The sequence below is a fragment of the Numida meleagris genome, chromosome 18 (assembly GCF_002078875.1).
Source record: "Numida meleagris isolate 19003 breed g44 Domestic line chromosome 18, NumMel1.0, whole genome shotgun sequence".
In the NCBI taxonomy this organism is placed as follows: domain Eukaryota; kingdom Metazoa; phylum Chordata; class Aves; order Galliformes; family Numididae; genus Numida; species Numida meleagris.
The window spans coordinates 4,008,330-4,035,450 of record NC_034426.1 but is presented as its reverse complement, the minus strand read 5'-3'; the positions used below and the strand labels follow the sequence as shown (position 1 = coordinate 4,035,450).

The 27,121-nt window shown below is 43.9% G+C and overlaps 1 protein-coding gene across 6 annotated transcripts in view; it reads right to left on the bottom strand.

Annotated features, from left to right (window-relative positions):
- CUX1 (cut like homeobox 1) overlaps positions 1–27,121 on the bottom strand; it is a 176,772-nt gene that overhangs the window by 101,359 nt on the left and 48,292 nt on the right. For 4 of the 6 annotated variants that reach the window (XM_021415473.1, XM_021415478.1, XM_021415475.1 and 1 more), the window contains exons 1-5: positions 19,117–19,191; positions 6,588–6,725; positions 3,135–3,258; positions 1,085–1,161; positions 205–271 (exon numbers count right to left, since the gene is read on the bottom strand). In XM_021415473.1, coding sequence (XP_021271148.1) covers positions 205–271; positions 1,085–1,161; positions 3,135–3,258; positions 6,588–6,672 — 353 coding nt within the window. In that variant the 5' untranslated portion in view covers positions 6,673–6,725; positions 19,117–19,191. Of the gene's footprint in view, positions 1–204; positions 272–1,084; positions 1,162–3,134; positions 3,259–6,587; positions 6,726–19,116; positions 19,196–27,121 lie in introns of those variants that run through there. The other 2 variants (XM_021415472.1, XM_021415477.1) reach the window with 1 other exon arrangement.

Here is a 27,121-nt window from a genome sequence, read left to right as displayed (position 1 = left end):
GGGCCAGGCAAAGTGTACTGTTGGGTGGAAGAAAACATGGGAATTAATAAACTCTCTACAGGAGACCAAATTATGACAATGCTTTCAAAAAAAATGTGGACTCTAAACCTCTTCTTTCTTGTCCATTTCCAATAGGCAGATACAAAATAAAAAAAGCAATGATACCCTGAAGGAAGAAATAGGAGGAAAACAGTGAATTCTTACTTTGCAGTAGTTTCTTCATCGTATTTTGTTTTCAGATCAAACAGTTCTGTTCTGGTTTTTTCCAGGGCTAAAAGGCATAAACATGAAGCATTACAGCGCTGTAACAGCAGTGAAAAGCAAAAAGACTACTCCATTTTTTTAATTCAGCCATAAATAAAGCTCTATAGCTCCTGATGAAAAATTCCTTGCTCTGTCCTCTTACCTAGGCAAACCATTATGACTTTGCAGAAATTTATCTTTTGATTTTTCATTTTCCTTTGGTATTACGTCTACATTACAAAAATGTCCAGTTTGTATTCTGCTTAACAAAGCTAGACATTATTCATTTCTTATTAAGCTGGGTAAACTGCTTATTCATTTGAAATATTTATTGCGATAATTCAGGGAATAAAATTTCTTGTGTTCTCAAAGGAAACAAAAACAAATCCATCCTGACCTGCAATATGTAAGAATGCAGAGATGGGCAGAAATATTAATGGCAAATCATAGAACAGGCAAGACACACCAGGAGATACTGGGCTCATACTGAACCCAGACCACTACAGATATTTATCATAGATCAGAAACGTGTGAAACCAGAGCAAAACACAACATGGATGAAAAGTTCCATGGCCTGTTTTCGTTGCTGTGATGTTCTAAAGCTGTGTGTGCTTTGTGCTTGGCCGTGCCCACCGTATTTATCAATAGACTGGCTGCAACTCAAGTGTTCATTTAAGGTGTGAAGCCCCAAAGAAGCTCTGATTCACAAAGTACATTCCAGCTCTGCTGGATCTCTGCGTGTGAGAGAGCTGGTTCACGCACAGTCCTGACCCACTGAAGGATCTCTGTCCTCTCACTTCCAGCCTGAGCACTGGTATAGGTCAGAATAGCGATGCCAAACCTGTTTGCAAAGCTTGAACTTTGTGTTCGGCTTCTTCCAGCTTCGAGGCTGTCGACATCTGTGTCTCCTGCAATTTTCTGTAAACGGAAAAGAAGAGGTGAGAACAGAGCACGCAATCATGTTAAACAACTTACTTGTATTTTGCAAATTTGGAAGATAAAGTGATTAACTGTCTCCACCGTAATCAGACAACTGACAACACCACACAGACTACAAGGTGCTTCACTGGGACCCATAAATCATGTCACATTGCAATACTGTTCATACTTTGCAGTCCCACTTATTAAAATTTTAGCAGTGTAGCCACCTCATAACATAAGCTGTGAACATTATACAAGAGTTGACTGCTATATAAATGACAACTTCAGTGGAAGGTTTTCTTGAGCATAATTTGTTTTGGAAATGTCACACACATTAAGAAAATTGTCACCAAGCACCCTCTGTTGTACAAAGTTAGTACAAGGAGAATGATACATTTCCATTTTACTGTCATAATGAAGAAATTTCTTGCCATAAGTGATGTACTGGATAGATGAGGCAGCTGTTTCATCACAGCTATAATGGATGCCAATTTCAGTATAATATATATAATATTATTAGCTACTTCAAAAAAAGTCCACATATTTCAAAACAAATTTCACATTGATATTTTCTATATAGCATAATCAGACCTCTAATATGCTCACATTTCTTATGACCACAGGCAGTATTTTCTGGTGTGTGTCAGGAAAACACATGTTAGCATCATCCTTCCACACAGCCACTACACCCTTTGCTAATGGCTAAAGGAAAGGAGTTATAAAACTCATCTTTAGAAGGGAGTGCGCTCAGCATCTCCCAGAAGAGGTTATTTGTGTGACACTGCTTTTAAGATATTCTGCATGTCTTGGAATTGTGAAATGCCTTATAAAAATACCAGCATCTGACTTGTACTCCATAGGGTACATACATTAATTCTCCAACATGGGTGACCAGGTTGGTAACTATTATTTGTAGTGAGAATCATGCAACAGCTCCCTTCATCCCCAATTACATACTCGGAGAACTCAAAATCTCTCCTATACATTCTTTTTTTGTTATTTGCTTTCTAAGACCTGTCATTCTATATTTATGCATTTCTAAATTGTACTTATTGAAGTCACTACTTACATGTTACTTATCAGAGAGTAGCCACGGATACTGACGACCAGAAGAAGCCTTGTGCTCATAGGTAGATCCTTCCCACTCAGCTCTGAATTTAAGCAATCCATGCACCAACAAAAAGCTCACATAAACTGACAGGTTTCTATGCTAAGCTGAACGTGTTAGCCTCAGTGTTATTGTTCCATGGGAGAACTAAGTTCTCAAGATAGGGAACTCAGCTTGAAAGAACTCCCTCTTACAACTCTTGGTCTTAGCCAGATTTGTTGCCCACTGACCTCCAAGATTCAAACATTCCTTATTATTTGCAGAAGATTAGAAATTCATCCAAGATGAATAAAATAAATTAAATAAAACTAACAATAATGTAAAAACTGAAATGCTTGTTAATTTTAACACCGGAGTATGCAAGTTATTTTGAAGTTCTAGGTCAGGAACACAGTCCCCTTCTTAAACATGATCGTATGAGCAGGAGTGAAGCACCTTTTTGCACAGTGTTCCATCTGAAATACCTCAGGGTTGTACCAACTGCACAACGACACTGACACAGCGAGTGGGCACAGTGGAGTGAATTACACTCCTAACTAATGGAGAAAGATTAGTGTCACAGAGGACAGTACAGCCAGTGAAGAATAAAAGCAGGTTTGCACTCTTCTGAACATGATACCCCTCCACACAACACTACTGCCAAGCAACAATCTGTCCTTGTTTTACTCCTACACTTTCACAATTGTTTTTCTGTGCAAAGTTGAGTATCAAATGATTCCATGTCAAACACATATATCACCAGAATCCCTCAATAAACGACTTGTCTCAGCACACCAAAGAAAGGATCCTGGATGGGAGGAGTAAACAGAAAAACACGTCTCTCTTTTTCTACAATACATACAGAGGACACATGCACACTCACCTCTCCTTCTCTGCGAAATCATTTTGTAATTTTTGTTCTTTTTCAAGAGCTATGTTCTCAGCTTGGTTCTTCAGGGTCTGTTCATATTCTCGGATTTTCTCTTTAAGTGCTTTTATTGTAACCTCTACAGAAAAACAATAGGGAAAGAATGAGTTTACATGGCTCCACGTGGCTCCACAACACAAGGCTTTCTTTACCCTGTAGGCTCAGTGTGTTTTAAACTTTAGCTCTTCAACTCTGACACAAAATCAATGGATATGAGTCCCTTCAGAGACCTTTTACTCCCTAAATGTTAAATTGAACTTTAAGTGTTTATGTTGAGAAGGATCAATGCAGTTTGCTGGAAAGCAGAGAGAAGGTTTCTCTAACATGACTTAAAAAAAAAAATCAATTGTAAAATATAATATCACCTTATTGACCAGTCTCAAATTAGCTCGCTGCTGAGTACAGATTAATAAAGTCCCAGTGTGGGTTTAAGTATGCATTTATACATAGGACAGTTAATTCACCTAACTGTGCTCATGTAAAAAGAGGCAGTTTTACTATGGTTCATGCACAGACGCAATCTAACACTAATTGAACACATATCTCGGCTACAGCTTTGTTCTGCTTCACAACTGATGACAAACACAGCAGTTAAGATTTAACTGCAGTACTAACAACAGATCAGATGCAACAGACACTCTGGAGCCCTTCATACTCCCGTTACTCAGACTGCCTTGTCATCCTCGTCGGGCTTCATGCACAAGCATCAACTATTACAGCTCTATAAGTGAGTGCACTTGCAGTCTTTCAGGGAATCTGAATAAACCCTCCTCTCAGATAAAGGAGCTTCCTTGCATTTGCTGAGCCTGGTGATGGATGAGAGATGAGGCAGAAACCTGGAGAGTCACCACAGAGCCACTGATGGACAGTGTCATGCGTGCCCTCACCCATTCCTACGCGAAAGCCCTCTGATCCCACCCACAGGAAAGGACCAAATCCTTATAGGGGCCACGAGAGGAAAAGCAGGACATTCACCAGAGTATGCTTTGTAACAATAATGGAATTTGGAAAAAGCATCAGAGTGCCAGAAGTCTCGCAGCTAGCAATACACTTCAGTGGACTTAGAGAGAGATGTGGCGGGTTAAAGGCATCCGCTTATTAGCAGCTGCCATTAACAATGCTTTGGGAGAAATACCTTTGGATATAGAACATTTCTGGTTCCACAGAAATATGGGAGAAAGACAAGCTCTGCTATGAAAAGTAAAGCCTAAGTACTTGGGAAAAAATATCTCAATAATACCACCAAAACCAAGGATAATCCTTTAAAAGCCTCCACTTTCAGACCTGACTCGGGAACTGTCACAGCAGACAGAGATACCTGGAGATAAGGTCTGCAGGCTGGGAGCTGCACTGAAGGCAGCTGGCCAGGGAGACCACGAGAGCAGGGGAAGAGTGGTGAACTGAGTGCCAGCACAACTGCTGCTTCTGAATGAAGGAGTGGGATTTTGCTCGCCACGCAAAAATCAGATGAGTCTCATTACTGATTAATAAGCCATGAAAGGGACATGGCGCTTTTTTTTTTTTAAGGAGCAAAGAGAAATGCTTCTGAGATCTGGGAAACATGAATTCTGCTCTCCTGAATAAGCAAAGAGTGCTCCCTCACACTCGCAAAAGGATGCTCATTCATACATACAAAGGATGTACTATTTGTGCTGGAGGTATCTTTGCTGCAAGTATTTTCACACCTAAATGTGCAAAAGTCATCAGGTATCTGAACAAGCATAGAGTCAAATAAGCAGCTTCCATTTTAACCACCTCAAGGAAATTATTAGAGTTGCATCTTATCCATTCTGAATGCCTTATTTTAAAAGGAAACAGAGTACTAAAATTAATGCAAAAATGCACAAATATGGGGGAAAAAAAGTGTTACTTTTGCGACAAAATCTGTTTTTACCCCTAGGTACAGACTAATCCTCTACACTGTTCCAAGAACTAAGTGCCTCTTTTGCTGTTCAGGTCAGCTGAAGCTTGTTAGCCACTGCCACTTATACCAGTTTTGGAAGAAGTTCTTAAAGGCATTGTACAGCTTGTGTACAGCCCTCCAAACAAAGAGATTAACTGATCAAAGCACCCTTAGCTAACAACAGGCTTTTCCCTGGATATCTTATTAATGCCTGTTTGAAATAGAGTGTGAAACTATTGCACTGGCGTCAAACACAGCGCAAACACCAGAGTGGCAAAACAGAAAGGAAGTCAGTGTGCACGAGGGAAAGCAAAACCACCAGTTTGTGCACAGCTGCTGCAAACAACTATGGGAGTTGAGATCTCCTCTGCTTTCTGGGATGAATCCCTACGTCATGCCTGCATGTATGGGATGCACAGCCTCATGAAAACTGCACAGTGAGCAACAATTCTTGTATGTTTCCAGCACAAGTCTGCCCGGCATGCAGCATTATGGCTCCCACATAACACCTTCTGTAGTGCAGCCTGAATCTTTGCAGGCTGGGACCCGTCTTCCCCAGGGGCCATCCCATCCGTGTCGATATCATGCAGGGGTATAGATGCTCCTTCTGCTGAAAACGAGATACAGTGAACCCAGCCTGCTCGCTAATGTTGCTCTCAAATGTTACCCACTTGTGTGCAGTGGCTCCATAGTCTAAGAAAGTTTCAATTTCTCCAAATGCCTCGAAAAAGCCCCTTCTATGATCCAGAACTTAGTACTGAATATGGAAATGACAAGCCCCGTGTACAGGGCAGCAGGCATACAACCAAGCAAATTTTGTTTCCTGGTGCAGGAAACATGTTCTTCTGAGATACAAGAAAACTTGAACAGTCCTAAAGACAACAGGCTTTAAATCTAATTGAGATTTTCATCTATGTCCATCTACTCCAGTCTCGTCAAAACTTAATTAAAAGATAATTAGCTTGTTTTCATTGCTCTACACTGCTCTTTGCACAGTTCGTACAGTAAATGTAAAGTATGCATGCTGAACGTACTCCAGCAACATAATTCAGATTTACATGAGGAAAAACACAATACAGTAAAATTTTCATTTGTACAAGTCTGTACCCATGTATGAAATACTGGGGGTGTTTTTGTGCATGTCTGTGTAAAATACGTGTTCTACACACACCCACATGCCCATTCAGCTTGATGTCAGCAGCAGCACAGCCTCCATGTAACTTCAGCCAGTGGAGTCACTTCCAGGCAGCACTGGAGGAGGCTACAGCGCAGTAACAGCCTCATTCTGTGATGTGGTGTTACAGAAACTTTTCAAGAAATCCAAAGAGTCTAACCCAAAGCCACACATGCACAGATGCAGAAGTGGCAGTAATACACCACAGCACTTTCTTTACTGAATTTCAATGCTACTGTCAACAATGCCCATAAGAAATAAAACTGGATTTAATCTGTCTTCAAATGACAGTATGCATTAAAAGCTATAAACAAATACATTTGCGACCTACCCTGATTTTTCACCTCGGCAAATTCTTTATTGTATTCCTCTAGAGTTTCCCTAAGTTTCTGGTTTTCTGTTTCAATATCGTGCATACGTTGAACCTTCAGCTGAAGCTGCTGTCCTAAATCCAAAGCTGGAACAGGATCTGGAAAAGAAACAGTAAAGTAAAATGTAAGGTAACAGCAACACTTCTGCAACTCCAGCAGCTCAGGGTACAAGTACCCCTTTTTCTCTTCTTGCTCTGATATGTAGTTCAAGTGACAAGTTTTAATTACTTTTTGTTTATGTTCCTCACTCTGTATCCTACATAATTAAAAAAATACGGATAGTTAACTTTATCTAGGCTACCCTTTAGAGTGGGGCGTGCCTTCCTCATTGGGGCATTTACCCACAGGGTAGTTTGCCCTGGGGGCAGTCACAACACAACAGCATGTGACAGCCTGAAGTTTCTCTTTTCAAAATGAGGAGTTTGAGGCAAAAATGCAATCCAGACAGTACCGTCCATGGACAGCTGGTGTCCCTTAAATACCTTCGCTTTTGCAGGAGTGAATTTCTGATGAAAACTGTGTTCTCCTGCACAGCTGAGCACTAAAAGGTTATTTGATCAGAGAGATGTAAGCTGTATTTTCTCAGAGCGGCTGATCAATAATAATTAATTGTGTGAATTTAATACCATGCATCTTGGATTTTGTGACCTGCGTTCCCTATTTTTCTTACGCTTCTAATAGAATAAACGTAAGAAATTATTTTGTAAGTTCTTGTAATATTAATTCTCCGACGCCGGTTCCCTTTCCGAGGACACACCTGACACGTACACATGTGATTTACTCTGGGCTTTCTTCCCCATCAGGATAGGAAAATGCTGGAGTCCGGCGGACTTATAAAAGATTATTGAATACATTTCTGTTATGGGCGCCAGCATCTCTTGTGAAATGGCTGCAAAGATTTAGTCTCCTGTCGAGGAATGCTAAACACCAAACTCAGCGGATCAACAACAGTATATGTTAGGGAGTTCACTTAATTTTCAACCACCACAGTCATTAATTTTTCAGACCACCCTCAGTCTCTGGAAACACATAATAAGTCTATTGTACCTCTGTTAACACATTAAGCATGAGCCTGTGTGTTTTTTCAATATGCCAGCATTGTTTCATAGTTTATAAAAGAATAGTACTGGGTTATGTTGAGCTCAGAGACATTGTAAGTAGCAGTCTGCTGCATTTTGTTACTTCAGTTCTTCAACAGCTCATGGCATTACCCCGTTCATAATACAAAATCTAGGTTGCTTGTCATCTGTTCTCTGTACATACATAGTTTATGACTACATCGCTTTTTCATTTATGCTTTTTAGGCCAAATACTTTTCGTTATTATTATCTGCATTAAAATATTTATAATAAATCAAACTTAAAATGTTACTGTGGCAGAGACAGGGGGGTACAGGTAAGGAACCGCACACCAAGTTTAAGTCACAGCAGTAGCACGAGTTGAAGCCCGTACAATATTTATGTGCGGCCCCATTAAGGCGCGGGCTGTCACAACATGCCCCTCTCCCACGGAGGTCTGCGACCCTTCTCGGGACCAACCGCTCCGTCACGTGCGTGCAGCTCAGCACTGCGCTGAGGAGCCAGGCCCGGGCAGCCTGATGTTCTCACAGGAATTAGGGGAGACGGGGATCTTAGCTCTTCTTGTGGTATTTCTATAAAAGAGCATTAAAATGCCACAAGGAAAGAAAGTGAACTTTACAGAACTGTGACTGTGATTTTACCCCCCCCCCCCGCCCCTTTTCATTTTTGCAATTTAAGCACAAGTTCAATACAATCAAAAGCACTAAGCATGAAATATGAAAGCTTCCCAAATGTTTCCCGCTCGCACCCCGCTGCAGCCGGCAGTTTGAGTTGCGCTCCTTGGTGCGGTTTTCTTTTCTTCTTCTTCTTTTTCCCCCCCCCCGCCCCTTTTTATTTTTCTTTACTAAGCCCACTGTAGGAAGGCCAGACACCACAGATGCATCTTGCTCCAAATACACACGGCTTTCTACTTTTAAATCAGACAAAAATAACATGGGCATTATAAAGCGAATGATGACAAAACCCTTAGTCAAATTTGAGGTCCCTCAGCAGCTTTATGCACAAAATGAAAATGCTCGCGATCTCATAATTATTCATCAGGACATGTATATTTAATTTAGCTCTATTAAAGGTTAATGTTCAAGTAGCAAAACAGTGGCAGAACAAACAAAATGGAAAAACAGTCTCTGTGCATTAAGCTTCAAACTTTACCAGAGCCTATTTGAAGGACTGAGGGCCTGCAGCCACTAAATGCTGCCGAAGGACAAGGCTCAAGCACCTCTTAGCCTTAATTTTTACAAACTGCATTGAAGAAAACCAATCACTGCATGGCAATAAGATGACCAAGACATTGTGACCGGAGACACAAATAATTCAGTTCTCACGACAAGCCTTAACGTGCTCTTTAATTAAAAAAAAAACCAAAAAAAAACCCCTAAAAGGCCATGATTTCTGAAGTATTTATGAACACCAATTAATATGAAACAAGTATAAACCCTATTTGAGTGGAGTGGATTTAAAAATAAATAAAAATACTCCACTTTTCCCAATGTATGCATGCATGAAGAAGCATACCTTTGTATATTAACCAGGCTTACAAAGTGTGTTTCATGTCATTTAACAGGAGGTCACTGAATTTTTAAACAAGCAATGGACCAAAACTTTCGATTCATTACACAAACAACAGGCACACATGCTTCAGACAAATCAAATGCCACTAGCTTGTAGGCAGCAACAAAGATAGAAATGCCTTTTCTGTAACTGCTAAAAGAGAAAAATCATCTCAGTTAACACTTAAATGTAGAAAACTCATTGCAAATTATTCTCCTTGTTTGGCTCTTATCTGGCTTGCAGAAGTTCAGGATCTCTGCGCGACACGAGATAAATAAGAAATGAGAAAAAAGACAAAAAGAATCAGCTCATCCAAAACTTAAAGCGCTTAGCGTGACTGTTATTGCCCAACAGTAAATGGAGATGCCTGTTCTTCTACAAAGTTCTGTACATGCCTCTATCTTTTCCTGCTCCGTTCTGCTCTCCTAAGCCACCTGTTGCACCCTACCCCACAAAGATGCCCTCTGTACCGTGTGTCAGCACAGAGCCTCATGCACCCAGACCTGATCCCTGATGAGCTGACAGTGCCCCTGCTCATGGCAGGGTAGTTGGACCTGATGGCCTCTAAGGTTCCCTTCCAACCATAACGATTCTCTGATTCTCTGAGGTTTCCCCACACTACAGAGCAATACTGCATTTTAGCACCAGCATTGCTGCTTTCGCTTCCCCAGGGCTGAGCAGCTGCTGTGCTCACAGAGGAGCTGAGTGGACAGATCCCAGCTAACCAAAATGTGAGCAAAGAAAAAGGGCAACGTTGTTATATTAGAAGTTAAAGTCGTCCACCAAACAATCTGGGAGCAAAGCAGCAGCAGTACCACTTACAGACCATTCTTATGCCATATTCATGCCCCGATGATAAATCATTTTTGATCAACAATGCAAGAGAACAAATTTTCGGTGCTCCTGCTTCTGCATGTAAACAAAGCACAGTTTTCAAAGCAACCTATAGACAGACCTCGATGAAACGCTGCTTTACATTACAAGCTGGATGGAGGCAGCGTCTCACACCTGCAGCCTCAAACCAGGAGGCACCACCGGGCTAACGGTGGCCAACTCCATTTCCAAACTGAGTTTTGTTCAGAAAAACCAAACCCTGGCTCAGCGCTGAGCTGGACAAAGGCAGCACTCTCAGTGACTCGGTGTGGGTGCCTGCACAGAGCAGTGCCCGCTGCCCTCCCCGGGCACTGGGGGGGCCAAGCACTGACATCACACTGCTCACGTTGCGCCGGGGCACTCTGGGCTAATGTAATCATACGATTACATAATTAACCCAGCTGTCTCATTAAGAAAATCAACTGGAATTCAGGGCATAATTAGTCATACAGCAATTAGCATGCTGATGAGCGACTGATGAAAAGCTGTCTCGATATGGAGTATGCTGGGACCACCCTCGTTATTTAAGGAGAGGAGGGGAAACGCTCCAGAACGTAACGCTGCGTTGGAGGTCGGCGTTCAGAACCCCTCGGTGGTGTTTCGGAAGGTGGATGCACAAAAGTTGCCTGAACAGCGCGCGCTGCTCGGAGCTGTCAGCCGAGGGAAGAGAAAAACGCTGTCAGCGCTTAAACACGGAGAGAAACAGACAGGACCGCGCGGTGCCCGCAGCCCGGCGGGACGCTGGGGCCGCCCTCACTCAGCCCTTCCCGGCAGCCCCGGGCGGCGGGGGGCGAGCGGCAAGGCCCGGCCTGGAGCGGGCGGAGCGGGACGGGGCGCGCCTGAGGCGGCTGTGTGAGCGGGAACGGCGCTCCCTGAGGCGCTGCGCGGAGGCAGCGGCCGCACGCACCAAAAAGTCGCAATTCGCCGTTTTAAAAAGCGCCCGAACCCTTTGTGAAAGCGCGGTGCCCGCGGCCCCGATTTGTTTGTTTACAACGTGGGCAGAGCCACGCAGCAATTTGTCCGTATCTTAAGATGGAGCTCTTTTCCAAAACAAAGGGCTCCGCGCTCCCTCCTCGCGAAGAAAGCAAGTTATGAAACAGTGCCAAACTTCGGGGGCAATTAATATTTCATTCCGCCGTAATGTGTTTCCAAAGGTTTGGGTCTAAAAATAATCCGTTCCACAAAGACCGTGGTTTTGTTGCCCAAACTGTAGTGTAAGCAAGGCTTCCTCTGGTCGCTCACAAACACCCACGCAAAGCGATAAGGGAGGGAAGGAACAACTCCTCCTCAGCACGGCGTTATTAACGCAATTTTAACTCTGTTTTTATTTATTATTTTTAAAGCACGGCGGTGCCGCAGTGCTCTCGCCACAATGCAGAAGTTTTTGGGTTTCCTGAAGGCACCACTCCGGGTCCCGAGCTTCCTTGGGAGACTGTATCTGAAAATAACCTGAAAGCCTGCTTTGGAAAAAATAATAATTACACTGTAGCTTTTGAATATTCAAACACCTCACAGCATACTTAATTAATTCATTAATTATTCCCCAGAAATTTCAGGGGTAAATTGAAATAGCCTAGAGAGACTGAGACAAAGATTTCGCGGAATAAATGATAACTTTGCTCCTGTTCCCCCCTGACTCTGGCAGCCCAGGGACAGAGGAGCTACAGCCGTGATTTTGCTTGGAACAAAGCTCATCATCTCTCCAGCTCCTTGCTTCATAAAGAACATGAAAAGATCCTTCCTTCCATCAAGAATTAAACACATTTTCTTACTCCCTCACCCCACAGCACTGGGATCTCTCTCCTCCTCTTACTTTTCCCATTTTTCATAGCGTTCTCCTCACCCTCCTGCCCTCGGAGCATTCCATAAGGGCTCCACCAGCAATCCCGAATGCCCATTTCCCTCACCAGCGAGAAAGCAAGCACCAAATTCTGTCAAGCTCCAAAAGCAGCAAGGCAGAATTTTTCCAGTTCTAATGCAGCCCCTCCAAATAGGGATGACAAAGACACAACACAACAGGCTCCGCTCCCCATTAATCGCAATAAAGTGGCAGTGGCAACACTCTGATGCCCACAGGGTCAACTGAAATGGTGTGAGACGGGGTATGGCCATTTCAGCCACAATCCCACAGATCCCTTTACCACTATGTGGCTTTTAAATTTGTGGGCTGTTATCTCAAAACATCCTCTTTCTGGTGACCAATGATGGAACTCGAGGGAACAGCATGGAGCTGCGTCAGGGGAGCATCAGGTTGGGCATCACGAAAAGGTTCTGCACCAGAGTAGGCAGTGGGCATGGAATAGGCTCCCCAGGGCAGTGGGCACAGCCCCGAGCTGCTGGTGTCCAAGAAATGTCTGGATAACACTCACAGACATATGGTCTGATTTTTGGATGGTTGTATGGAGCCACGAGTTGGACTCCATCCTTATGAGTCCCTCCCAACTTGGGATATTCTATCATTCTATGATCCTTTATTCATCCACCAGCATGGCGACCTGCTGGATGCTCTGGGCCTGCATCAGGCCATGAGATGCTTCTCTATGCCGGTAACCAACAGTCAAACAAGGCAGTGTAAATGATTGATTCCTTAATGAATTGTGTCTCAGTTCCTTTTATTTTCAAAGAAGGAACCAAAATTAATCCACAGAGAAGTTCCTAATATTCAAAGTGGGTATGCATAATAGGTGATACAAGATTTTATGGCACTATAATATGCCAGCTAAAAAAGGAGCTAGTGAGTTATAAGAGAAACCATCGCAACTGAAAGTGCTCCAGTTTGTCATTAATATTCTTGTAATGGCTGAAGACATTGGAATTTACTGCTTGCACACTGAGCTCAATACAAAGCAAAGGGCATTTGCAGAAAATCACTCGTATGCTGAAAGTTTCATTTCTTCTGTTTTGAGATTATAAAAAGAAAAGAGAACCCTCCATAGTGTTTGAAAGCTCTGTGTGTACTCAGAGGGGTTTGTTCTGATTCCACTTCACATTCCTGCAGCTGAGGAAGGGAAAGTCTGATACTCCCCATCACACGTGCATCCACACGCTGCCTCTTCTGCTCTGAATATGCAGCCGTGCTCCAGCTACCAGGGTTAGGGTTGTCCTAACCCCAGTCCCTAAAGCAGGAGCTTGCACAGGGTGTGGCAGTGGCACCTCCAGGTGCAGGTGCCCATTGCTGCAGGGCTCTCCTGTGCCCGTTCACTGCATCCTTCCCCTTATCTGCATCTCCCCTCTTCCTTCCGTGCCTCCAGCCTACCAGCTAAAATAGGGCTTGACAACCACGCAATAAATTTTTCAAAGTGCGTGCTTTAGGGATATTTCTTCCTTAGAATATTTATTCCAGCTTTTACAAAGGAATTTATCCATTTATTAATTCAGCGAGGAAAAATGGATGAAAAAAGTATGTGATCAGACAAGCCCAATTGGAAGCCGCATATTCAAGTATCAAAGCTATTTTTAGTTATTGTGACTCTCGTTTCAATAAGGATAAAGTGAACGAGTATAAAGAGCAGCAGTGGCCAGGACTTTGTGCCTCATCAGAAAATAACCACGTACCCTATCAGGGTGCCCAACCAGCACGCACTCAGCCAGCACAGATCCCAAATGGTTTTTTATGCTGCGTTCCTGAGAGGCACGGTGCAGAACTGCGACCCCAGAGGGGAGGAGGCTGAAGTGATTACGAGCTGCTTCCACGTTCCTCAGTGCTGGAAAATTAGGGGTAGCAGCCACTGACCCCAGCGAACCGCCGCTCCGCATCTCCCCACGCAGCTCTTCACCCCCACCTCAGGCATTCTTTTGTGCAAAGGTTTGCAGAACAGTTTGTGGGAAAATCTCCAATGCCTACGTTCCCTCATTTTTTATTCTATAGACTTCTCTTCCAGCCAAAACTGGGGCATTTTAAATATGTTTACATAAGTCTCTCTTTTTTTTTTTTTCTTAACCTGGCCTGAACATGCTGGCGAAGCATCAAAGCGTCAGCCTTCAGATGGGATACAGTCACGAGCTACATCACTACCTGCAGCCGCATGGGTTTACTAATTTTCACTCTTTCAAGTATTAACTACGTCCAATTTTCTGCTTAATTTTATCAGATTTTCAAGTGCGTTTAGAAAGACACCCTACTGCTCTCTCCGAGGTGGTGTATGCACTGCTGCTGCTGTCCATGAATAAGTTCATTTTGCTTCCTTCCCTCCTAGGACTACTCACTGTCACGCTGATTTGTTTTCTCTCTAACGTTGAGCAAAAGCACTCGTTATGAATATTCATTTCCATTGCAAAGTTAGGGACAGCAAAAACACCATCAGCCTTTTCATTTTACGCCTCTTGCTCCAATTTTATTTACGTGTATTTCATTTGAGAAAGGGTGATCACTTTGACACCTATCACTGTTTATCAAACCTGGAAGTGCTTAGAATTTTTCACATCATGTGTACCGGCAGCAAACACTCCTCAGAAATGGTCTGTGCTGATCAGTCGGGATATACCACAAACTCGTATTACAGCCCAATCTTGCTCTCTTAGAGTTTTGAAACAATTAACAACTAGCCGAATGGAAAGCACGCTTAGAATTAACTTTTGCATGCCATGTTTTTAGCATGAATTTCCTGAATTGCATTTGCGCAGCTCTCCTCGACAGGCACAAAGGCTCTGCGTGCTTGGCTTTTCATTTCAGCACACTGTGCAGCCTTCTGGTCATCTGGGTGCAAACAGACTGCACAGACCTCCTCCTATCAGCACGGGTATTAACCTTTATGCCTTCTGCTTAACATTACGCTCTACAAAAGAATCCAAACAAGTCACATAATGTCCAAGAATACGACGACTTCATACACATTTACCACCTCCAACATAAGCAAGAGATAACTTTTCTGAAAAAGAAATCTAACCTGTCTTTTTCTCATGTCACCTTTAATCACAGGACACTGATCGAGCGACTTTTTGAATGGCAGTCCTCTCACAGCCCAAGCAGCAAAGCAAGTGGCTAAATGGTAAATGATCACAAGCAAATGGAGCTGGGAACTGTGTTCCTTGAGCTTTCCTTATGGGTGAGAAACAGATTTCTGCCTGTAGAAGTAATTCACTAACATTTACTTTAATTGATTATTTATTTTAAAAGAAGTTTGTGCTTGCTCAGCTCAATCACCCCTTGGAAAAGAAAGCCCTGTGCCGGGCAGTGTAAGACCTGCAAGGCTGTGACTCCTGCAAACACTCCACCTCCCTCCAGCCCCCGCCGCAGGGCAGCCCGGCGCTGGGCACACAATTTATGGCAGCCAGGAGCAAGGGAAAGACAATATTTCCACTTCAGCCATCTCTCATGGTTACTGCTTTTTATTGTTTTGACAGGATGCATTAAAAAAATTGTACGTTTCTTCTCTTTACCCTCTCTTTTGTTTTATGCTGTCCTTAGAAGGGGCTCCTCTGAGCTAAAATGCACATTATGTAGCACCAAACTGATGGTGAATCTGATCACAGCAGACCTGTGAAGAATCTCCAATAAAAACACAACCCTTTTATGCTGCAAGAGACATTTCATTTAGTTCCTTCTTGATGACATTCAGATCAAGCAGAAGTGTGCACAGTTTACAGTTCAGCCCTAAACAGCTGCACAGTCCCACCAAACCGACAGCAAGTCTGTGCTAACCTACCTTGCCCCTCAGAACATGCAAATGCTGAAAAACCTCCACCCGATTCCTTACTGTATCCTTGCAGGGTGTAACGAGGTGCAGGACAGCGGCAGGGAGGCTGAGGGCTGAGCGTGGGACCTGAGCACAGCAGCACCTGAGTGAGCTCTCCCCAAGCGCAGGGAGCAGCAGGAGCAGGCAGACTTACAGGTATTGCCCTGACAGCTTCGGGCACTGCTGCAAGGTGTGCACCCGAATTCAGTTTAATTGATGCCACGGCAAGATAGAGGATTTTCTGTTTAAAGGCAGAAGTTGTTTCTTTTTGTCTACACAGCAGCCATTCGTAACGGGAGCATTACTGAAAGCCAAGAAAATGAAACTCTGGCATTGTGCAGTAATTGCACAGCAATAAAGAGACAGCATAAAGTGAAATTCAAGCAGTTTATGCAGATACTGCTGTCTGGCATTCAACTCTGGTCCCTCTTTTAGCCTTTACTTGGAAATCGCAGTGAAGCTGAGTTTAAGAAAAGAAAAATAAACTTTGTAAGTATCGAACACAGTTCCTTTTTACAAGAAAAATACAGAATTTTTAATATTGTTCACACTTGTTATTTTTCTGTTTCAGCTTTAGAAAGAGAGAATTAGGAATGTACCGCAAGGGAACACTGCTCCCCCAAACACTTAGAAAACCGGGCTCCTATTTCACTCTCAGTGTTTGCAAGATTAAGACCCTGAAAGCCAAGGGTCTAACATAACACACTTATTCTATAAAATTAGAAGGAAAGCAATCTTGCACAGATGGCAGAAAGCTTCCTCCAAGTACAAACTCAACCTCCCTTCACCTCACAATAAATACATCCACATTATTTTTAAAGGTAAGTTGTGACAACCTTGCTGATTAGTGCAATTCATGTGGCAGCATTCACTTTTCTCTAGCTCTCGACTGCATACTGAAAGTAAGGCAATTAAATGAGAAAATTAATTCCATTAATTAAAAAGGTTCAGTCTCAAGCATACAGAGTGATCTGAGTGAGAATTACAGCTGTATAAATGCACATAAAGCGAAGTGTTTTCTGTCATATGTACTTCCCTTTAGGAGGGATACATTTTGCAGCACAAACCAATGATAATTCTCTTTTAACGGTAGCATAAAATTGGAGAGACGTGGAAAGGTTTATTCTATCTCTTAAAGAGAAAACCACTTGATGTATGCAGAAAAATGCACAGAACACCAGTTTTCCCACAAATCCTTCACTTGGAGAGCCTGAGTGAAAACTCTGCTCCAAGTCAGCAAAGAAAATCATTAAACGTAGCTGAATCCATAAAGCACCATCGCTGGAGTTTCAATACAGATCATTGTGTACTAAAATTAAAATAGAAGCCCTTTTTAATTATATAAAGTGTGCACGTTATTACTGAAGAGAGGAATACAAGCTTTCCTCAAGAACCATAAAATTGGCTGCTGGGAATTAAACTTCAGCTGCAATTATTATATGGTCCTATAAAGGATATTGAACGCCTGATAAAACTGCGCCCTTGTCATGTAACAGCGATGCTCAACGCTAAACAACCACTGCAGCATTCCAGCCATAGCTTTCTCAGAACATCACAGCTCCCTTCTCACACTGAAAAGAAAACACGGCAGGGTTTCGGAGCGAAACCTCTACCTAAATATCTGAAATGCCAAACGGACAGGTCTGAAGATTTATAAGCCGCACAGAGGCAGAACAGCACATGCAATAGATTAATGCTGCTGTCTTCTGGAAAGGACAGCCCTCCACAAAGACAGCCCCAGTGTGGAAGTCTGTGCGTGCTGCGCCATGAGCACGTTTGCCTAACTCAGCCCCACCGCATCGTGACCGTTACCAGTGCTGTACATTCCTAATGGCAGTTTTCCTTCTTGTTGTATTATTTGTTGTAAATACTGAGTACTGGCTGTGCTTCCACACGGCTAAAGGAGATTGGACAGACTTCTGCAGAATCTGGAATGTGCCTCTGACGGCACTGGCATGCTCTGATACTCACCGATGTAATGTGGAACTAAGACCTGCAGATATTTCTAATCCCATAGACTCCATCGCACTCACAACTTCACCAAGCCAAAATGTTTACATGGAGTCAGAGTATCAAAGAAATACTTCTCTGACACTTAAGATAAGGCATGTGCAGGGAAGGCTGGACAAAGGACTATGACTGTGTACAGAGGGGTGCAAATTTTGCTCTTGCAAATGAAGGAGAACGTTCCTTCTGTGTAAAGACATGTCCCATCACAGCATGGGAGGTCTGTCCTACCTACTCCACCAGGCTTTAGCCTGACTCTGCTATTCCAATCCCAGCACCTGCAATGATGCAAGGCTTCAGAAAAAAAAGCCTCTGCATGGGAGCATCTGAAGGCTCCCATGGAATTCTGGTGGCGAAAATTACCCAAACCACCAGACACCAGATTGGCCTCCCAATTTATAGTGGGAAACGAGCACGCTGGGCCGGGCTGGGACAGAGAGGGAGGGCAGTCATGGTCTGGGACAAGCAATGTGAGCCCCTGCATTGCTCCACGTGTGCCACGCATAGGGACTGGCCGCTGGGCACCACACTGCTGTTAAAAACATATATGTTAGTGCTGAGTGAGCTCCTGAAAAGCACTGGCCTTTCAACCAGTTAAGCTGTAGATAATACATTAAAAAGGTGCAGTTGCATAAAAACAAAATAATAATTAAAGAAATAAAAAATTCTGTCCGGACAGTAATGTCTCCAACATTGAGCAAAACAAAACAAATCAACTCCCAGAATACTGTAAAAAGAAACGATCTGGAGAACAGTGATAACAAAACTAAAGACAAGCTGAAGATACATACTCAGAAAAGGCCTTACAAAAAATGTTTCATCACACTTACACGGAACAGAACTGAAATTTGATAGTGATTTATTTTTCAGTATCCAACGCGTTCCCGCTCTTCACACATGAACAGGAGCACAGCAATTGGCCTTTGCAAGTAAAGAGCAAGGCCTTTTTTTCCTCCTTCAGAGGTACGAGAAATTTTCTGCCCTTTGAAAGCACACGCATTGCCTCTCGATGGAATTTTGAAATGTATTTCTTTTTAAACTGTGAACCCAAATAAATGAATTGTTCGGAATCACGCAATATTTTAATAATAAAAATTGATTCATACAAACACTGAAAAGTCAAGTCCATGAACAGCTTCAAGAGAGGGCTCACTCAGTTCCTTCCATTAGAAAGAATGCTGGAACGTTTGGTTTCAGAATCAAAACATAACTCAAGTTTAACGTAGCAAAGGGAGAAAACACCCAGCAGCATTCACACCAAAATACGCCGTAAGGTTTTCAGAATAAGGAATTCATTTTCTTACCTGGGACATCAATTAATCTCTTATAAACATTCAAGAAGGCTGCCTCTGCTTCTTTGCTTCTTTTACCCAATGCGTCAATCTAAGGGGGTGAGGAGAAAGGCAGGTGTTAGACTTGGTCCAATAAAACCCGTGTACTCAGAGCTATAAGAATCAGCGAAAACGTAACACATAAACTGGGAACTTAATCTCCTGTGTACAGCTCCTAGAGCCTTGGAAGAGTATTTCTGCTATGTTTGTGCTGAATGTAATTTGAAGTCCTGTTTCAGCACAACAGCAATCGATATTTTTAAGAACACTGCTGCCCACTGTGATTCTTCCCTTTAAATCTTCATACAAAGAACAAAAGCCAGGCGCTTGCCGGACACGCGTTCTCCTCAGTAACTTTCTTTTACTGCTCATTAAGATGTAACGCAACGAATGGGATCTGTGTGCCCTTCTGATGTCACGCTCTGCTTTCATTGTAGGAAGCATATTTTTCTATTATTTCCACTAAGCCCGTGAGGAGATGAAAAGATGTACTCCTGGGCACCCTCTGCTACTGAACACTAAACAGCTCTGAATCTTTTCCATGCAAAGACCCATGGAGACCGAGCTGCCCTGTGCTGCGGAGCTGAAGGCAGGCTGCTCTGGCTTCACGTCTGCTCTTACTCTGCATTAATTCATGCAGTGCTCATTTAGGAAGCTGCCTGCCCAGGTAAGGGGAAAAAAAACTATCTCCCACCATCTATTATTTTCTCTGAACTTGTATTTTCCTCTAAAACTCCACTGTGGAAGGAAGGGCAGCCTTACAGCACTGACAATAAAGTATTCATTCCACAGAAACTTTTGGGGTTTTTTGCAAACTTTTTCTTAACGTACTGGAAAATACAGGATTTACAATCACTAAATATTGACAGAAACCACCCAAACCCAACAAGACCAGTTCCACTGGGTTACTGCTCCGAAGCAGAGACAGAAAGGGAAGCAGAAAGCCTGGCAGCGCTTTCCAGCAGCTTACTCAAATCAGGAAACCTAAAGCACGGAGATTATCGTTCCCATATTTTAATAAAAAGCAAGGAAGAACTGCAGATACAAAGGCCTGATACCAATTCTTCTGCATATTTGAAAAGCGGCTAATATTATGAAGCCATTTAAAGGTGCGTACGTCAACATGCACTAAAAAAGGAAGGTCCTGTCTGAAAAACGTCCTTGAATTCTTTAACCACTTATTGATTCGGTAGATAAGGCAGAAACAATGGACAGAGTTTACTGTCTCTGTGTTTCAGGAAAGTATTTTATTGTGGTACTTTGCCGCGCGCGCTGCCAGCCCGACGCGCCGCCGGGAAGCAGAGGTGCCAGGAGAGGAGAGGAGCTGCCGTCCTCGGTGCCACGGCCACGCTGCCAGAATGAAGTGGGCAGGGGAAGGGGCTGGGGGATGCTTAGAGTAATGAAGGGAGGCACGGAGCACGGGGGCAGAGCGCGGGACCTGCACGTGACTGCTGTAGATTAGTCTTACGGCTGAGAGTGACCTGCAGGGATCACCGCGGAGAGGATTAAGGGCAGAAAACTGAACGGTCAGGACGACCGTGGAAACTGCACGGGAGCGCGAGGTACAAAACCCTCAAGAAGCACTGCCTGTGCTTCCAGAGCTCACCAAGAAAGGCTGCGGGGAGGCACCAGAACCGCAGAGGGCATCTGACGTGACGTGCCGGAGAGCAAGGATTGGTGCTGGTGAATAACCCATTTATTAACTCCAATCCAAGCAGTCACAGATGGACCGATGCTCATTAGGGAACGAGAACATAAGCAACTCAGAACATTCTTCACACGCAGAGTATTTGAAATGAGAATACGGAACAAAGCGCCAACGCTGGAAAGGCATCGGGCAGCAGAAATCCGTGCCTGAGTGTCAGATGGGTGGGGGGGGGGCAGCCACCAGAAAGGCTTCGGAGATATTTGCTGGGTGCACGGAGACAGACTTTGAAGGCCAGAGCACCATATGTTGGACTTCGGGACCTCTGCGTTCCCACATACGATTTTCTCTCGCTGCCGCTCAGCACAGCGCAGCCAAATTTAAATGACTATTATTAAATACAATTAGCATTGCAGAACGGATTCTGTGCTGTATTCCGAAAAACTCATTTGCCCCTTCAAGGAAAACCGAAGCACTCAGAATAAATGCACTTCCATTCCTACGAAACAACCGAATGGATCTGTTTTCCTATTACAGCTTTTTACATTTTAATAAAGGGCATTTGTACTTATGTTCTCCTTAAATATTACACATGGTTTATTCACTCCTCGCCAGTTACACAGCGACTGAAGTATAAAGCAGAACTGAAACAACATATTCCGAGGGGATCAGAGACTTTCTGACGGAAGCAGTTTGTAAATCACGGGAACTTTCACACCTTTTCTTTTTTCCTCCCAAAATTCAGTACCAGAACTCCAAACAATCCCACCAGGCAGAAAGCTTTGATTTAATTTTTTTTAAAAGCAGTTAAAAATCAGTGAAGCTGCCTGGTTTAAAGTTCTGTTAAAAATGTGCTCTGCAACTATTTGGGCTCTTAAAGAAAGCACTCTGACAACTTTAACTTGAATAAAAAACGAATTACATATGCCAGCTTCCAGCTGCGTAAGGAGATATGGGACGAGAAGGTCATCAAAATAGCAAGATATAAATAAAGTCCAGTGACAAAGGAAGCAGAGCACTGAAATGACATGGAAATAAGTGTTTGGAAACTCACTGAAAACTTTTCAAATCCGAGTAAAATCGGTTCGGGAGCCAAGAGGGATCAGCTGCAATCAGATCACACTCTCAACACTTAAAGTACATTAGAAAAGTCTTGCTGAACACTTTTATTTGACTCTGAAAACTTGAGGGACCCAGAAAGAAGTCAACTTATAATTACACCAGTGCAGTCTTGACACGAGCTAAGCTCCACATCTTAATTTATCTGAACCAGGCCCCATTATGTCTTCTGTGACTAGAAAGAAACAACAGTGACCTCTGTATTCCCTACCACCCCCATAAACATATGTTCACTTTTAAGTTCTGGCATACTATTTGTCTTGATAATACCACTGGAGCTCCACGGAGATAACAGAAATGAGACGCGAGGAATCCTCCCTCCTTCGCACACCCTTCATCTTCAAATCCTCCCCGGGGCCATGTGGGGAGGAGCGCGCTGAGACACCACGTTGGGCACAGCCCTCCCTGCACCACCAATTTTTCCAGGTCAAGTGCTTTCAGGGCTTGCTGCTCAGGCACCGAGCTGCTCCCAGAGCTGAAGGATGCCTTGGCGATCTACGTGAAGCACAAAGAACTTGCACGCCCATACCGAGTCTCAAACACAAAACGATGCCAAACATGAATGCTGTATTCCCAGCTCTTCTACTTATCATCACTGTTCTTCAGTTGCAATTCTCACTCTCATTAAGACCCTTAATATAAAAGATACCAACTTTTACTGTCCTGCTCCCAGTCTGGAACTAAAGTAGCAAGTAAAAATAAACAAACCAAAATTTACATTCCTGTTGTAATTTTAAACTAAATAGGTGCCTTTACTCATAGAATCATGACGGTAGGAGAAGACCACTAAGATCATCAAGTCCAACCATCAGTCCAGCCCTGCCATGCTCACTCACAAACATCTATCATATTGTTTTGCATTACAAAGTTTCTTCATTTGACTTCAGTTCTTCTGAGCTACTGAAGTGCCATTAAGAATTGCAAGAAACATATTAAACAAAGGGAAAAGCACGACAATAACTCATTAATGTGAACTTATTTTAAGCTATACCCTTGAATAGCTGCCTTGGACTCAAACAGGGGTTACAGCAAGTACTACTGGCGCTACACAATGGCATCATTCTTTCTTTCAAGCCATTAGAATAGAGCTCACCTCTCTCATGTAACAGTGCATCATCACTGTGGTGCACTGGAACAGCCCTACAGCGTGCTCTGTGCACGCATTAGGAAGCAAACATGGTCTGTGTGCAGTTGGCTTGATTTGCCTCGCTTGATACCAACAGGTGTCTACATGGAAAATTAGTGAAAATACAGAATTCGTCAGGACGACTGGAGGTCTTGCAGCCGACAGAAGTAAAATTAAAAATGCTGTTTTGTTTTTCTCTTTGCTACAGTTAGAAGCTTTCTGAGGCGAATTCAAAGACATGATTGCTGTGAAGCTCCTTAAAGCGTATGGTGTGTATTTTAGCACCGCTGCCTGGGTGCTGCACGGGCGCGCTGCCTGGGATAGGCATGGCAGGAGCACACACACCTCCCAGCTCCCAGCTTTAACCTCACGTTAACGAGAGGGCTTCAAGGGGGACTCAGATCCTTCAGCTTTTCAATTCTGCTCCTGCCAAACAGCTGCAACCTCCAGCCCTTGAAACCTTTTCTTCTTTCATGCCCAGAGAGATCCTGCTCTTCCCAGACAAAAAAACGCTGCCGTCCCTCAAGGAAAGCTCAGCTCCGTCCTCCCTGCACAGCTGCTTGTTGCTCTGCAGCCTTTGATCTGCCTTCCCAGTAAACCAGCCCAGCCCAACGTGTGCCTCCAGATATTGACAGCTGAGTGACAGCTCTGTTTAAACAGCTTTTCCTATCTGCCACCCTGCCTTCAGATTCCTGCAGCGGGGGGTCTGCGATGACTGCTCAGCCTCCCCTGCATCCTTCCATAACCTGCATGCCTTCCTCCACGCTTCTCTCTGCATTTCTGAGCAGCGTTTCTCAGTTTACGCTCTCACTCTGCTCCTCACCCATCCCAGGGCAGGCACGAAGGGAGCAGCCCGGCTCCCTCCTGCCTCGGGCCACCGGCTCCTCCTGCATCAGACCCAGCAATCGCAGCAGCGCCGGAGCGTGATTCAGCTCACTGACTCAATGGAAAACTAAGCAACGGAGGAGAGAAAATTTATTTTCCATCGTGTTGGTGAGCTGAACTGACTCATCCCATACATTTGCTAGACTCAGCATAAGGGAGGAGGTGGGTAATGGGGCTGGGGTGAGGACACTGCCAGCGGCGGTCCTGTGTTGGCATGGGCTGGGTATGGCGTGAAACCCGTGTCAAGGTGTGGGTGGCAAATTGGGGTCAAAGTGCTAAAAAAAGTCAAAAATGTCAGGAAGTAAGGAAGCAGAGAAGACACTTTGCAGGTGAATATGACAGCAGCTCGGTTCTTCAACAGCAAGGCAACAAAAGCAGCAGGATGTGTGGCACTCACCAGGGGATGCTGAGCACCCTCAGCACGAGCAGGCGGTAGCTTGTGGGGACACGTCCCCCAGGACAGTGATTTCCATTCTCCAAGCTCTGTGTGAGCACAGGACAGCATGCAGGACACGTGCCCAGCGAGGGGCACGCTGAAGCCCAGCGCATGGCACAGCAAAGGGTCAGGGAAGGAAGGAGGACACGGTGCCAGCCGGTGCCATCCTACAGGAAAGGGAGCAGGAGCTTTCCCCTGCCCAGCAGCCTCCTCCTGCCTCCGTAGCAGTGACCCGGGCCCCACAGTCGCTCTTCTCTCTTATGGATGCCCCAAACTTTTCTTTCAAGTATTTTAAAAATTAGGGCAGTGGAGTCCTTGCAACAGTGAGCTCATTAACTGCCTCTGTGCAAAATCCACCTGCACATAAATACCAAAGTGCAATCTTTTGCTCGTATTCTATACTGGGATGCCCTATTAAAAATCACTACTGCTTTACTACAGCAAAGCAAAACCAGACACTGGCTTGAACTGAGCCGTGCAATAATTCTGCAGTAAATACAGGAATAATTCTGTATTTGGAGAAGCAGGGACTGGATTATGGTGATGCTCGGCAGAATCCTGCCCTGCAGAGCCCCCCCCATCCCCATTCCTTCCAGCACACTTCAACTCTCTTTTTTTAAGGGGAGGAGAAGATACTTCTGACACTGTGAACTGAAACAGTGCTGCCTATCTGAATTTTGCATAAATAGTTTCCCACCACTGTTAGCATTTCACCCAAACGCGTGGCAGCGGCATAGCACGCCTTAATATAGACAGCCCACCAGCTGCCAACAGGAATTTCAGCACATTGTCAATTACATAAAAATAAGAGGATTTGGGTTGATCCCCTCCACAAAGTTACCCCAGGAGCTATGAACGTTTCTGTAGGACTTTGCACACCAGACGGGATGGAGGCAAACCTGCGAGAGCTTCAGAAAGGCGCCCGGTGTCTGGCTGGAGCCTGTTAAGTTTGGGACTCGGTCTGTTATCCCCATCGCTGAGGTCTGTCCCAGGAAGATAACAGTAGCCACCAAAAGCACCAGATTGACTCCATTTTGTTGCACGGCTTGGCTTAATGGGACTTTCATGGGAGGGTGGCAGCGACGGGATCGCCTCGACGCGAGCTCTGAATTTTGATGTGTGCTGTTGACTTCCACAACACGGAGCAATTTGTAATAGCTTTGCCACGCTGTTGTTTTCAAAGCTCCTGCTACATCACAAGCATTTATTTCTGACCACAAAATTACATTTATTCAACAGAAAGCAGCTCAGGGTCTTTAAGAGGTTAACTTCTGGAGTGCTTGGCTGCTCTCCAGCCTCTGTACTCGAATCAGCGCTAACGCAACAGCACACAACAGCACCCAGGCTAGCCGTGATTAATAGAGTGCTGAATACGCTGCTTTCCACATACACACACTTTTCATTCCCTTGCTTCCATAGATCACGGACTTATCCTCAAAATATCTGACTGAAATTGAATTTGGCTTCTCTCTCAACCGTTCATTTCCTATGTTATGCAAGGTTATATCCTTTTCTGCATGAGCAGAACCAAACCAGCTGCAGCTTTTGAGAAGAAAATGTGTTTTCAATTATGAAGCTGGCCTGAATATTGAACCACAGTTCTACTGCTACTCTAATTGAGCCATCATGGAGCGAACCTACAGGAAAGAAATTGTATTAATTAGCTTTGTAAATTTAACATAAGGAAATTAAAGGGGCTGAATATCAGCTCAGGAACACTCCTTGAAAAACACAGAAGGAAAGTACGCCTGAAGTTCTGTAGGCATTATTACAGCGCTGCTTCAAAGGCGTGATTAGTAGTTCCAGCACACCAAACAGATTTTCAGCTTCTGTTGTCTGCGTATGGAAAATTATTAAATTACTCTGCTGACCAAATTAATACTTTAAAGAGCAATTCAGCTAAGTGGGGAGCCGGAGTGGTCTCATCAGAACGGCAGCACTCTTAGAAGTGCTCACTTTGTGAGAAGAATCTGAGAAATGGATTTTACAGAAACCAAGCCTAGCGTGTTGTCTGCAGTCTGTGCCTTAAAGGGTTCTCCAAATGAGGGATTACTGCATTACTGTTGGACAGTGCTGCTATGCCACATGAAAAGAATGCTAATGACCTCAGGAAATCCTTTCCCAGCCTTAAAATATCTATTTGATGACTTCACAAATACGGATTCAGACATTTTATTTCCATACCACAACGTCAGTTCTGTAAGTTCACGTAGCCCAAGAACGTAAAGTTTTATTTTTAAGATCTCTTGTACAAATATCCATCCGCTCCCATAAACACGGCCATGCAGAACGGCCTGGTGGGCAGCAACACAGCTCATCTCAGGGCTGCTGGAAGGAGGGCCATGCCAACTCGAAAATGATAGATTATGATTTAATGACTGAATGATAGAGCTCTTAAACCTCTGGTTCTGTCTTGCATTTAGCTATGAACAAGCCATGACCACGATGCATCCTCAGGTGAATGATAAGCAAGCAAACGTGAGATTTAACATCGGTGGTAGGTAAGATTTCATTTCATAATGCTTTTACTTCAACCATCATCATAAAAAATCCACACTTCCTTAAAGCACCAAGATCTTTACAAAAAGAGTTATTCCCAACAACTCATGGAAAGGGCGTATTTGGTAACTGGAACGGTTTTCATTTGCAGTTTCTTCTGATTGAGATAAATATCCACAGAACACAGAACATTCTGGTTTGTGGGTTGGGTTTTTTTTTTCACACATGAATTCGTATTATCCAAAAGGAAAATAAAGAGTGGGGGTAG